The sequence below is a fragment of the Myotis brandtii genome, unplaced genomic scaffold, assembly GCF_000412655.1.
Source record: "Myotis brandtii unplaced genomic scaffold, ASM41265v1 scaffold232, whole genome shotgun sequence".
Classification (NCBI taxonomy): Eukaryota; Metazoa; Chordata; class Mammalia; order Chiroptera; family Vespertilionidae; genus Myotis; species Myotis brandtii.
In genome coordinates this window covers 611,623-624,518 of record NW_005358729.1, presented here as the reverse complement: position 1 = coordinate 624,518, position 12,896 = coordinate 611,623, and the positions used below count along the sequence as shown (strand labels likewise).

Below are 12,896 nucleotides of genomic sequence, written 5' to 3'. Positions count from 1 at the left end.
ATGATTTCCATGGTCCCTTCTTAAGAGTAAACACGTAAAAATGTTCTTAAGAGAGTGATGGTTGCCCTGCAATATCCACGTGTCCCAATGTATTTGCCTTGATTTGCAATTCCATGGTCCCTTCTTAAGAGTAAACACGTAAAAATGCTCTTAAGAGAGTCATGGTTGCCCTGCAATATGCACGTGTCCCAATGTATTGCCTTGATTTGCAGTCTGACATATGCCTTCCAGTTTATTTACTCCTGGCCCTCTGGGGCACTGTATTGTCCACCTGATGCCTACTAGAAAGTCACTCAGTGATTTAGATGAAGAAGCCTTATTTCAAAAACACACTTGTTTATCAGACACCTCGTTATGGCAGGTAGAGATGTATAAGGGACATAAGGAACTATGACCAGACAACAATCCATCCACAGGAATCATCGGTGGCAGCCAGAGCTGCTGGCACATCCCTTTACCGCGTGAAGACAAGTCCTGTAAACAGCCTTTTCTACCATTTACCATTTACTAAGTGCACTGTAACTACTTTGGAGCCACTTGAATAATGGTAAAGTAAAATTAAAATGTGTTTGTCTGAGTATTATAACCATCCACTGACATCTGAAAAAATGTTTTTAAATAGCAACTACAATTACATGAAATTTTCACGTAAAACAGGTATGAAAATCTCCCTATTTCACAGAATTATCACTGCTGGGATTGGTGAACAAAGACAATGAAAAATAGGTAGTGTGCCCTACCTGGTGTGGCTCAGTGGATGGAGCGTTGGCCTGTGGACCGAGGGGTCCAGGGTTCGATTCTGGTCGGGGGCGCATGCCTGGGTTGCGGGCTCAGTCTCCAGTGTGGGGCGTGTAGGAGGCAGCCAATCAATGATTCTCTCTCATCATTGATGTTTCTCTCTCTCTCTCTCTCTCTCTCTCCCTCCCTCTCTGAGGTCAATAAAAATATATTTTTTAAAAAAAGTAGTGTATTGCTCCACTTATTCTAGTACTGGTTTGTTTATTGTTTGTTTTTTTTATTTTCCTTTTTTTTTTTAAGAAATAACTTTTAACTTCCTCCTTCTTATTCTAGTACTGGTTTGTTTATTGTTTGTTTTTTTATTTTCCTTTTTTTTAAAGAAATAACTTTTAACTTCCTCCTCAGTCTATTCTTTAATCGGGCCACACATGAAAACATGATTCATTATTTTAAAATCCTATAAAGCTACGATTTTAATATTCCACTTTTTATTCTAATCATCACTTAGGTATATGTAAGGACATTTCAAGTACATCATTGCAAGCTCATGATTTTATTTTTAACTTATTTTATAATTATTTTGAATGAGAACTGATTACGAGATCAAAAGCACATGCAATCAGAGTATAATCACAGGGAGGTTAAAGAACAAGTAAGTAACTTAGAAAAGAGCCACATTATCATAAGAGACATGTGGCTCTCTCAGCAGCTAAAACAGTAAAGAGAGGAGAATTGTCTGCTTTCCTAAGTGTCAAGCTGAGCACTGATCACAAGGCTGAAAAACAGGCAGTAAAATGTGGCTTTTCCTTCTTTGTGCTTACAGAGGAGAGAGACACTTACATCTTCACTTTCTGTTTAAAATAAAGTACTGACTTTTCAAATGCCTGTTTTCTAGTTTATAGCATTCTAACCGAACATACATTCCCATGAAACAGTTTTTATGAGTACTCCTAGGTTTGGGGTGGTCAATGGAAATTGGGATCTAGGTCAAGAGAAAAAGTTTAACATTCTATTCTTCTTAAATTTTTTTCTAATAAATATAAGATCTTGGCTCATTTGGAGAATTAATTATAGCATGCAATAAAATACAGAGTTCGTACTCTCACAAGGTGTGTCTGTCTTTTCTTTAACCCTAGAACATCCCTATAAAGGAATAAGGGTTGAGAATAAGAGGCGTAATCCTCAGAGATCTTCTCCTTTTTCTTTCTGTCACTCTGATACCTCTTGTTATCATGTGTAATTCCAATATGATGAAACCACCACATTCACAAAGATTGAGCGTTGCAGGGCCATTCTTGCCCAAGACAGACATGCCCAAGCCAGGCCTCCTTGTTTAGAGATATCCCAAGTAAGGCATCGTGAAAAAAATCACCTGACTTTATTATGAGACACAGGTTAAACATACCGAATAACCAAACATTTAAAAAAGGTAGCATAATACCAAGTATTGATATGACCTGTGAAAAAAGACCTGTCAACCTTAAATTTCACAGTATCTTGGAAAACTTTGGCATTACCAGAAAATGCTGAGTATGTACATACCCCATGACTACTGATTTCATTCCCAGATAATCCCTAGGCATCCACACAGGAGATGTATGCATGATCATCTATGACACCCATCATTGCCTTTAATGGCTGACAGTCTTCTTATTTTTAAGAAATATTTGCCACAATCCTTTTCAGATTTCAAAGCAAAATCTGAGCAAATAAATTTGGATCTGGAGAGTCATTTACGTGAAAAGAGTTCTGCATGTTCATGAGTTGGTAAAAAAAAAAAAGTTACACACTTTTGCTTGACTTTTGAATTTTTCTTAAGATTTCTTAAATGCTCCAGCATGACATAGAAGAGTTGTGGAAAGAGGAGAGTGTTTAAGACATGGATAATATGTAATATATATTTTAAAAGAGTAATTAAGATCAAATAAGTTAAATGCTATACACCAATACTCAATGAAGTGAGGTTTACAGTCTCAGATATTTTGTTAAATGATACTTCCCCAAAAAGTAAGGGGAAGAAAGGATTGACAAGTTTATTAGTCAACAGCGATAATCATGAGGAAGTAATAATAAAGAGACAGGAATGGGAAAAGAAAAAAAAAGTTTGAAGTGGAAAGACAGAGAAAAAGTAGAGAAGTCATTCCTGATAATATGGGTATGGCTCTAATGTGCGAATTACCATTTCTCACAAGAACATCTCTGACTGCTCCAGTGCCAGTGTAGTCTTAGGTAAGATCTTCAGTCTATATGCCAATTCTTTTCATCCTCCCTCCCACCACTTCAAAAATTTCTACCTGTGATTCTAAGGTCACTAAAGGAAAATCAACAATACTTGAAATTAACTATTGTTTCATTCCAGAATACTTTTGTATATACACACACACAAACACACACATGCACGTACATATCTAGTGACTACATGCTAAATCTATATTTTCAGTTATTTAACTAATGCAGATGTTTAGCACGTTTCCGGATGGAAACCTTTGTGTGAAAGTATTCTTGAACTGATACGTTTGGCTACTTTCGGGTCAGTATTCCAGAAAGCTTTCATGATGGATTTTCTTAGTTGAACATCAACTAGTTGGTATAAAGTTATATATACGTGTGTGTGTGTGTGCGTGTGCGTGTGTGTGTATTTTTAAAAGAAATTTACCAAAGTGAGAAACTCTATGGCCAGGTAATACTTGAATCACTACTTACATTGTGCTTTGTGAGGTTTGAAATATTAGTTGCTATTGCTTGCAGCCAGTCGATGCAGTCGTCAGCAGAGAGGCACTGAATGATCCCACTGCAGACCCCGTCCACAGCAATGACTTGAAAAGCATTCTGCCTGCAGATATGTCAGCACAGATCAGATCAAAATGTCATCTCATGTATCTATTTGCAACTTGAAATAAAATCTGTTGAAAAATTCTTCTCTCAAACTATATAAATACAGCTTCAAGTTCAGACTTGTTTGCTACTCTTAATATCTGTTTTTAAATAGAAGACTAAAGACAAACTAAGATAACATGTAATTTTGAATTCTCAGAAAGCATCTTGAGATTCAGATACATTTGAAGACATTTTGAGCTATAAAATATATATTATGTAAATAGAAGTACATCTACGATGCTTTAGGACTCTTTCCCAGTTTACCAGAAAATGATACCTCCCACATAGCCCAAAACAGGTCGGGGGGGATTGAACCTGCAACCAAGATATGTGCCCTTGACCTGGAATCGAACCCATGACCCTTCCGTCCAAGGGCTGATGCTCTAACCACTGAGCAAACTGGCCCGGGCTCCTCTTGACATTTCCAATGCATCTTCTTATTTATAATTGAAAGATCACATTAAAAAACACCAATATTAAACATCATGTAAAAAAAATCACTTGATATTATAAGCTGCAGCGTTTTTGTTAATTGTTAAACCACTTTCAGCCCCAGTTTCCTTGTCTTTTCAAATTTGGTTTGGAAAAGAGGTTCTTGTAGCTCCTCTTCAGGTCTAAATGCTCATATTGTGCATTTCAATAACAATTAAACTTTTCCTCAAAATGTAATAACCAGTCTACGTAAATATGTCTATAAACTTTTGTTGATTTTATTGTTGTGGGAGAAAATTAAACAATGCCATTGTAAATTGTTTGCCAAGTGCTATAGAATTTAAAGCAACTCTGTACAACTCTATTATTTTTTTTTCTGTATCAAGTTACTATGTTTAAATATAAGCTTGATGAACAGAAATAGACAAAAATCCCAAAATAAACTGAAGGCACTCTAATGTCTCATGCTTGAGAATTATTCTTTTGTACAACACAACAAACTTTAGAAAATGGACACACTGCTTTGAAATCCTATTCAGAACTGTGCACTTGGTAAAAGCCTTTTGCCTCTAAAACGCTCTGCATCTAAATTATTAACATTTTTAGAGAAATTTGCTCTGATATTCTTAACCAAGCACTTTCAACTGATAACAAAGAAGTATTCAAATATACATGTTTGATTTACCTTAAAACTATATGAAAACCCTTTAAAAAGTACAACTATTGTTTGTGAAATCTTCTTCTGAATTTGTGACAAAAATATGCATGGCACAAAAAGAATGTAATGTTCCATGATTTTCTTAGGTTTAATTTTAGATTCAACAGCGAGTAAGACTAAAATATCTACACAGAAGCTCAGCCATCCTAGGAAAATGAGAACTAATTTGACTTTAGCAATATACATTTCTTTCCTTCCACTTTCTGATTACCGTAACTATTGCTTCATGTACCATGAATTAAAGTGTGTCTTGGGCATATTTGTTCGTTCTGTTTTAAATGAATCACGGCAGTTTGATATTTTTAGCTGGCTGGAGTTAATACACTTAGATCAAATCTGCAATTTATGTAATCATATATGTGACATAAGTCCTAGATAAAATTCTGAAGGACTTAACCTTTCATAAATCCAGGGCTGTATATTAACATATATCACTTTTGACATCTGTCTCTACTTTTCAGGTTGGCTTGATGGAAACCCTATCATAAATAGAAGTGAAGTATTTCAAGAGCTTCCTTGTTTACATACGATCTCTTACTTGATTTGGTTATTTGGGAAGGTGTTGAGTAAAATAGATTGATTAAAATAGATGATTACTGTTTTGGGGCATGATTTTGCCTCTACTATTGAATGAATTAGAGTATTAATTAATTGGTCAACAGGGCCCCAATTTTCCCTAAAGGAAACTGAGAATAATATAGACCAAAAGGTGGCAGGTTCTGGTCAGGACACATACTTAGGTTGTGGGTTTGATCTCCAATCAGGACACATGCAGAAGACAACCAATTGATCAATTAATGTATCTCTCTCTCTCTCTCTCTCTCTCTCTCTCTCTCTCTCTCTTTCTCTCTTTCTCTCTCTCTCAAAAACTCAGTACTAATTTAAAAAAAGATCTTTGCAAGCCATGCTGCAACATTTCTATATAATCTTGAAAGCTGAAGCATTGGAATGTATGAAAGGATCTCATTTGTGTTTTAGAATGATATCTCTGTGATGGTTGAAAAAGGTGGAAAACTTAATAAGGTTAAGAGAGATATAAGAAGGATATTGAATTACTCAAAATGGCCCTCGCCGGTTTTGCTCAGTGGTTAGAGCATCGGCTAATGGGCTTAGCGTCCTGGGTTTGATTCCAGTCAAGGGCAGGTACCTTGGTTGCAGGCTCAATCCCTGGCCTTGGTCAGGGTGCATGCGGGAGGCAACCAATTAAATGTGTCTCTCTCACATCAGTGTTTCCCTCTCTGTGTCTCTCCCCTCCCGTCCACTCTCTCTAAAAATCAATGGGGGAAAAATATCCTCTGGTGAGGATTAACAAAAAATAATAAAGATAAATACTTTTCCCAAACCTCAAATATACATTATGTATATATTATATATATACTATTATATTCATTATGCTCACTTTTCACACACACAAAATAAAGCTTAGAGATTAAAAGATCAGCCAAAGTTCACAAACCTCTATTGCTCCTTCTCATTCCCTGACATTGCAATTTTCTTCAATATTTTGACATTTCAGAATTGAAAATAGACATATGTTAGACCTTTTACTTATGTCTAAAATAATTACATAAAATAATTATGAAATATAATATGAAATTAGACATATATTAAGACATACAGTATGAATTAATTACCATAGAAAATACATAACATCTCATCACTGATAAAAATGAGAAGTATTACCTCATTGAAGTTAAAATGATGGACCTCGGCAAAACCAACCAACAAATTGTTTCCTAGTTTTTGAGCTAAATAATCTTCTATACTTGTCACCATAGAACAATTATTTATCTTTTCTTTTGGATCCTTACTATTTCCACTGCCTGTGAGCTTCTTTAGAGACGAAACCAAACACAACATCTCCCAGTCACAGACATGAAATAAATTTTTATTGAGTGAAGGAGTGAACAATAAATGTGTTCTTGAATCTGAATTGCTGTGCTATCCACTCTGCATAGCGCTATGTTTACAACTGCTCATTACTGTATTATTTATTGAGTGTAATTCATTCAATCACTAAAAGCTTGATGTATGATTAGGAAACTAAGATAATTTTACTTACAACTTAGGGAGGATAAAAGGGCCTAAATGGAATGAATGTTTCTGTACTTCATTCAAAGTGATAAATTGTCAGTACCAGTAGTGTCAGAAGATATGCATGTATACTGAAGAACGAATGTAGAACAACTACTCAGAAAACTATGGGAAATGTCATATTCAAAAACACTATAAATAAACTAAGATGTAACCCTAAAACTGTGAGTATAGCTGAAGCAAACTTTGATGGAAATGTCTAGTTCTGATTACATATATTAGGAAAATAATCTGAAAAATTAATGATCAAATGAGGGTTTGGCAAAACTGTGGCCTATGGGCTAAATCTAGCCTGTCGTCTGTTTTTATAAATAAAGTTTTATTGGAACAGAGCCATACCCATTCATTTATATATTATGTATGGCAGTTTTTATTGTAAAGGGCAGGATTGAATAGTTGTGACAGAGACATTAAGGCCTGCAAAGCCTAAAATATTTACTATACCACTCTTTACAGAAAACTTTCTAGGCCCCTAGAACTTCCATCTCAAGAAACTGCAAGAACAGAAAAGCAAGCCAAAGAATTGAAGGAATGGAAACAACACAAAAAAAGAAGCCGAAACTAATGATTTACAATATGTACACATAACGAATAGCTTCAACAAAGCCCCAAATTAGTCCTTTGAAAAAAAATAAATAAAATTTACAATCCTCTAGCAAAACAACCAAGATAAAAGAGAAAAAACAAATTTCAAGAATGAAAAGTAAGACATCACTAGTGTTCCTACACTTATTTAAGAAACTAAAACTATGAGAATATTATAAACTATATGAAAATAATTTTGCTATCAACTAAATTATACACTTTCCTTGAGAAAATATTTTATTAAAAAGAACACAAGAAGAAATATAAATATTCCATTAAACTATATCTATTAAAGACACTGAATCCATTACAAAACTATTATTAGAGTCAGGGTTTTAAGTGCTGTGTTTTTTTAAATCAGATTAATAAATGTTTTACTGTGTTATTATATTCTTTCCTAATTCTTCTTCATACTACCAGAAATATCCTATATAATAAAAGCCTAATATGCTAAGTGTCCCACCGTTCATTTGACCCTTTGACCAGTCGCTCTGATGTGCAATGACCACCAGGGGGCAAATGCTCCAACGGGTAGGTTAGCTTGCTGCTGGGGTCCGGCTGATTGGGACTGGGCAAGATGGGCCGGACATGCCCTAGAGCCCTCCTGCGGTCCCTCCCCAGCCGCCAGGCCGAGGGACCCCACTGGTACACGAATCTGTGGTCCTCTACTATGAAAACAAGAACCAGAAGGCATCCTATATTAAGAGTTTGACTAAAGGTCCCTGTTTGAATTAAGAAAAAATCGGAACTTAGTAACATGAACTCACCGACTCAAATCTGTCCCGGGCACATACTGAGAGAAACGAGAATGAAGTAGAGGGAGCAGTCTAAGGTCACACCATCGCTTTTCCCATCTCAAGCCTGGAGAAGTTGGCCATGAAGAACATGATAATGTGTCCTGAAAAGAATTCCAACATTCACTAGTGTCTTTTTTTTCTTTCTGTGTTTTGAGTTTCTATTTCACAAATCCTTATGGGGGATATATTTTCCCCTAAATAATCAGAAGGTATTTACAGATTGCCATAAGGAGAAGTCCATATTAATTAACAATGAAATTATATTTGTTAACTTCTTTATGAGTGGAATTCTAACTGAAAATGCAGGAGTACATCACTGAGATTAAGGATGGTAGAAAAACATGCCAAAAATGGGGATGGAGATGGAAGAAAAAAATAAATGTGTGACAAAACTGAATTCAGCCACAAATGGGAAAGACAGGGCAAAACTATAATGTCAATGAACTCATAAGTGACAAATAAAAATAAGTTGTACTTAATTCAATTAGCCAGTATTTTCTGAGTATCTGCTAAGCACAGAACACTTATAAGTGCCTGTGATTTATCAGTTACTGGCAAATATTTTTGAGTATAATAAATTTTCTTATCAAACAACTTTTAAAAACTACTCAAAGAAATACTTGTCCATTATTTTAACTTCATGTTTATCAAATGTTTGTATTTTCTTGTATTTAATGTCATGTTAATCAAATACTGCTGATGTAAAATCACATTTATTTTATGTTTCATTAGAAGTTTGGATTTTTTTTCTTATGTATAGAGGAGATGATTTGAATATAATGGAGCTTTCCATTTAATCTTGAATTATGCTTCTATCATTATATGAGCTTCATTGTTAAATTTTCTTTGTGGCAGTAGCACATGGCGTAATGTTGACATTGAAGTTGTCATGGGTTGTAAGAGGCCAAGGCTTAATTTGATGAGGGGACTGTTGATACTGATTTCTCTATAATTTCTGAATGACAGTGTTAGAAAGAGGTTCTATTTTAATCACCTTTTCTTTTGAATATTAATTTATTTAAAATTGCTTAGGAAATAAAAAAAATGTCCGCCACACCATTATCATTAAAGGTTGAACCATTCTTGGCATTATTATGTTAATTGGCAGCAATTGTGTACAGACAAATCTACTACATCCTTAAAAGAGTTGAGAACACTCAGAAGGGTGAAGTAGCTAATCTGTAATAAACTAAGTATTATAATGAGCAGCTTCCCCCTTCTCGTGGGCCACACGGAAGAAGAGGGATAGCCAGGCGTAGCTACAGAGGGGCAGTCTCCATGGTAGAGGGTGAATGTCTGTACTTTGCATGAGGTCCTGGAAACGGGACTTGGAAACTTCAGGGGCAGGTGTATCTCTTTTTTCTCTTGGCAACTGAAAATCTGGAACATTCCAGCTGCCTCCAAAATTGGCAGTGGATAGGGCTCTCCAGATGTAAAACAATGGAAAGGGTGTGCCTGAAGGGACACCCTAAAGCAGTGGTTCTCAACCTGTGGGTCGCGACCCCTTTGGGGGTCGAACGACCCTTTCACAGGGGTCGCCTAAGACCATCAGAAAACACATATATAATTACATATTGTTTTTGTAATTAATCACTATGCTTTAATTATGTTCAATTTGTAACAATGAAATTGGGGGTCACCACAACATGAGGAACTGTATTAAAGGGTCGTGGCATTAGAAAGGTTGACAACCACTGCATTAGAGCATTGTTTCCCTACCTTTCCAGCAGAAGAACCTATACGTCTTCTAGCCCAATATGTGGAATCCTATATAATAAAAGGCTAATATGCAAATCGACTGAATGGTGGAACGACTTTTCGCTATGATGTGCACTGACCACCAGGGGGCAGATGGTCAATGCAGGAGCTGCCCCCTCATGGTCAGTGCGCTCCCACAGGGGGAGCGCCACTCAGCCAGAAGCCGGGCTCACGGCTGGCGAGTGCAGTGGAGGTTGTGGGAGCTTCTCCCACCTCCAAGGCAGCGCTAAGGATCCCTTGGGGGATGTCCGCCGAGTGTTCCCAAACTTTGAGAGGGCACAGACCGGGCTGAGGGACCGCCCCCCCCCACCCAGTGCACGAATGTCGTGCACTGGGCCTCTAGTAAAAAAACAAAAGCCTCTTACTGTTAGCTCTGTTAGCCTTCATGTTTGTAAGCACAGAGGATAATTGTTAGTTTTACATATAACCAGAAAGGATTGTTTTGTATTTAGAATGCATGAATGTTTTAAAAGGTTTAAAAAATTATAAAATTCAAATAAAACCTGTTTATTCCAAAATATAAGTGAAAAATTTAAAAAAATTTCATTAAATATATAAAAAACTCACATGCTGATTTTATCAATCATTAAATGTATGTATAGCTTAACATTCATTATAGACTAACATGATGTATGGGTTAGATTTTTCTCATTTTTACATTAATTCCCTGATATGCATGAAGATAGTTAAGAAAATCTAAAAAGTGGCAAATAAAATAGCTCCTTTTAGCTAAGTAATTTCAGTAGAAAAATGATAAAAATCATGGCAAATCATTTAGAGCATGAAATTACATATAATATGCAATGTCATAAAATGATTATAAGATGTTATGCATGACCTCTTGCAGCTAAAAGTCTCTCCAGCTTTCAGACCTCAGAGGAGAAAAATAACTGACCTAGTTATGTTTTCCTTCCTGGCTTATGATAATACTTAAATTATGAAGCCACCAAGGATTTCAAACCAGATTCAATATCAGGTTCTGCAAACTATAAATATACATGTTTGGGGGGGCTTTTGGTGTTAGCCTCCTTATTAATATGAACCACGCTTCAGTCATCTTACTGTATTATTGGGATGATAGTTGAGATGTAAGCCACTGTCACACAGAGGAGAGGAGGTACCACTACTCTGGTCGCTTGGTGCACCTACAGGAAACAAAAACACAACACCCCACTGGTCAGAATGCCAAAGTGCTCTAGACCAGTGGTTGGCAAACTCATTAGTCAACAGAGCCAAATTTCAAAAGTACAACGATTGAAATTTCTTTTGAGAGCCAAATTTTTTAAACTTTGCACATGGGCCACGAAGTTTCAATTGCACTGTACGTGCGCACCCCCACGTGGTATTTTGTGGAAGAGCCACACTCAAGGGGCCAAAGAGCCGCATGTGGCTGGCGAGCTGCGGTTTGCCGACCACTGCTCTAGATGAATACATGTTACACTGTTATATTTTATTTTATTTTTTAAATATATTTTATTGATTTTTTTTTTACAGAGAGGAAGGGAGAGGAATAGAGAGCTAGAAACATCGATGAGAGAGAAACATCGATCAGCTGCCTCCTGCACAACCCCCACTGGGGATGTGCCCGCAACCAAGGTATATGCCCTTGACCGGAATTGAACCTGAGACCCTTTAGTCCGCAGGCTGACGCTTTATCCACTGAGCCAAACCGGTCAGGTCTACACTGTTATATTTTATTATGCTCAATTATATCAATCAAATCAGGTAGTAAAATAAAATTCTATTTCACTTATATCAAAGTCAGAGTTTTCCAAGTTAACCCATTGACTGAAGTTATCGGGGTACAAAGAGACCCGCAAATATTGATCTTTGATTTCAGAAAAGGGAAGGCTTTATTAAGGAAAATAAACAACCTTATAAAAGTAGTATAGAATTTTATTTTTTTCTTTCTTGATTAAGGTATTACATATGTGTCCTTATCCCCCCCATTGCCTCCCAACCCCCCACCCCCACTCTCCAAAATGATCTATATTTATTATACTTAATAGTGCAGGGTTTTGTTTGTCATCAAAGTTCTATATAATGTCATGTTTCAGCCTCCTGGCAAATCCTACCTTTAGATGCAAAAAAGGTTTTCTGTGTCCTGTTTTTACAAGATCTCTTAGTAAACACTATACTTGGAAGTACCCTTATTGCCACTATCTACTTTTGCAAAACTGCAACAAAAAAATGAGACCTATTAATATCTATTTTTTAAAGATGAGCTATTGGTGTTCTATTTTTCATTTTTCAAGATTTCACAATTTGGTAATTTTTAAAATTAGGACTAGAAACATATTTCTTGATTTCTGTTTCATTTAAGCTTTTCTAAAGATAATATGCTTTTTGGAATGGCTAATGTTGACAAACATGAGCTAGTAATGTAATTGACTCCCAATTTTCATTTGCAATATTATCCTTAAATTTAAACATCAGGGTCAAAAGTAACACTCCTAATATATTAACTGATGTGTGAAAATGTAATGATTTTGTTCTACACTTTTATTACTCTAAAATTCTTAAGTTGTTTTGGCGCTCAGAAGGGAATCATACACTTTTTTCTATACTAGCCTGAATATGGTTTTTCCACTCTTTAAATCTTATAGATTTCATACTTTGTTTTAGCTACTTTTCCTGTTGATGTTTATCTGTATCTCTCCTATGAGACAATATTTGTAACGCACACACATATTAATTTAAAACTTTTATCCATTTTGAATGGAATAAAATGAAATCATATCAAATTCTGTGAATTGGCAACTTAGTTTAAATAGACAAAAACCATTGGGAAAAAACTTTATCAAAACTTATAAAAGAAGAAACTTAACAATATATTAGCAAATTAAAACCAGTAATAATAATAATAAAAAAATATTTCATGACCATGTGGTGTTTCT

At 35.7% G+C, this 12,896-nt stretch overlaps 1 protein-coding gene across 4 annotated transcripts in view; it reads right to left on the bottom strand.

Annotated features, from left to right (window-relative positions):
- The window catches only part of SNTG1 (syntrophin, gamma 1), a 119,437-nt gene that overhangs the window by 24,373 nt on the left and 82,168 nt on the right, over window positions 1–12,896 (bottom strand). For all 4 annotated transcript variants that reach the window (XM_014539971.1, XM_005866529.2, XM_014539970.1 and 1 more), the window contains 3 exons: window positions 11,062–11,144; window positions 8,212–8,342; window positions 3,442–3,571 (listed from right to left, as the gene is read on the bottom strand). In XM_014539971.1, the coding sequence (XP_014395457.1) occupies window positions 3,442–3,571; window positions 8,212–8,342; window positions 11,062–11,144 (344 nt within the window). The remainder of the gene's footprint in view (window positions 1–3,441; window positions 3,572–8,211; window positions 8,343–11,061; window positions 11,145–12,896) is intronic.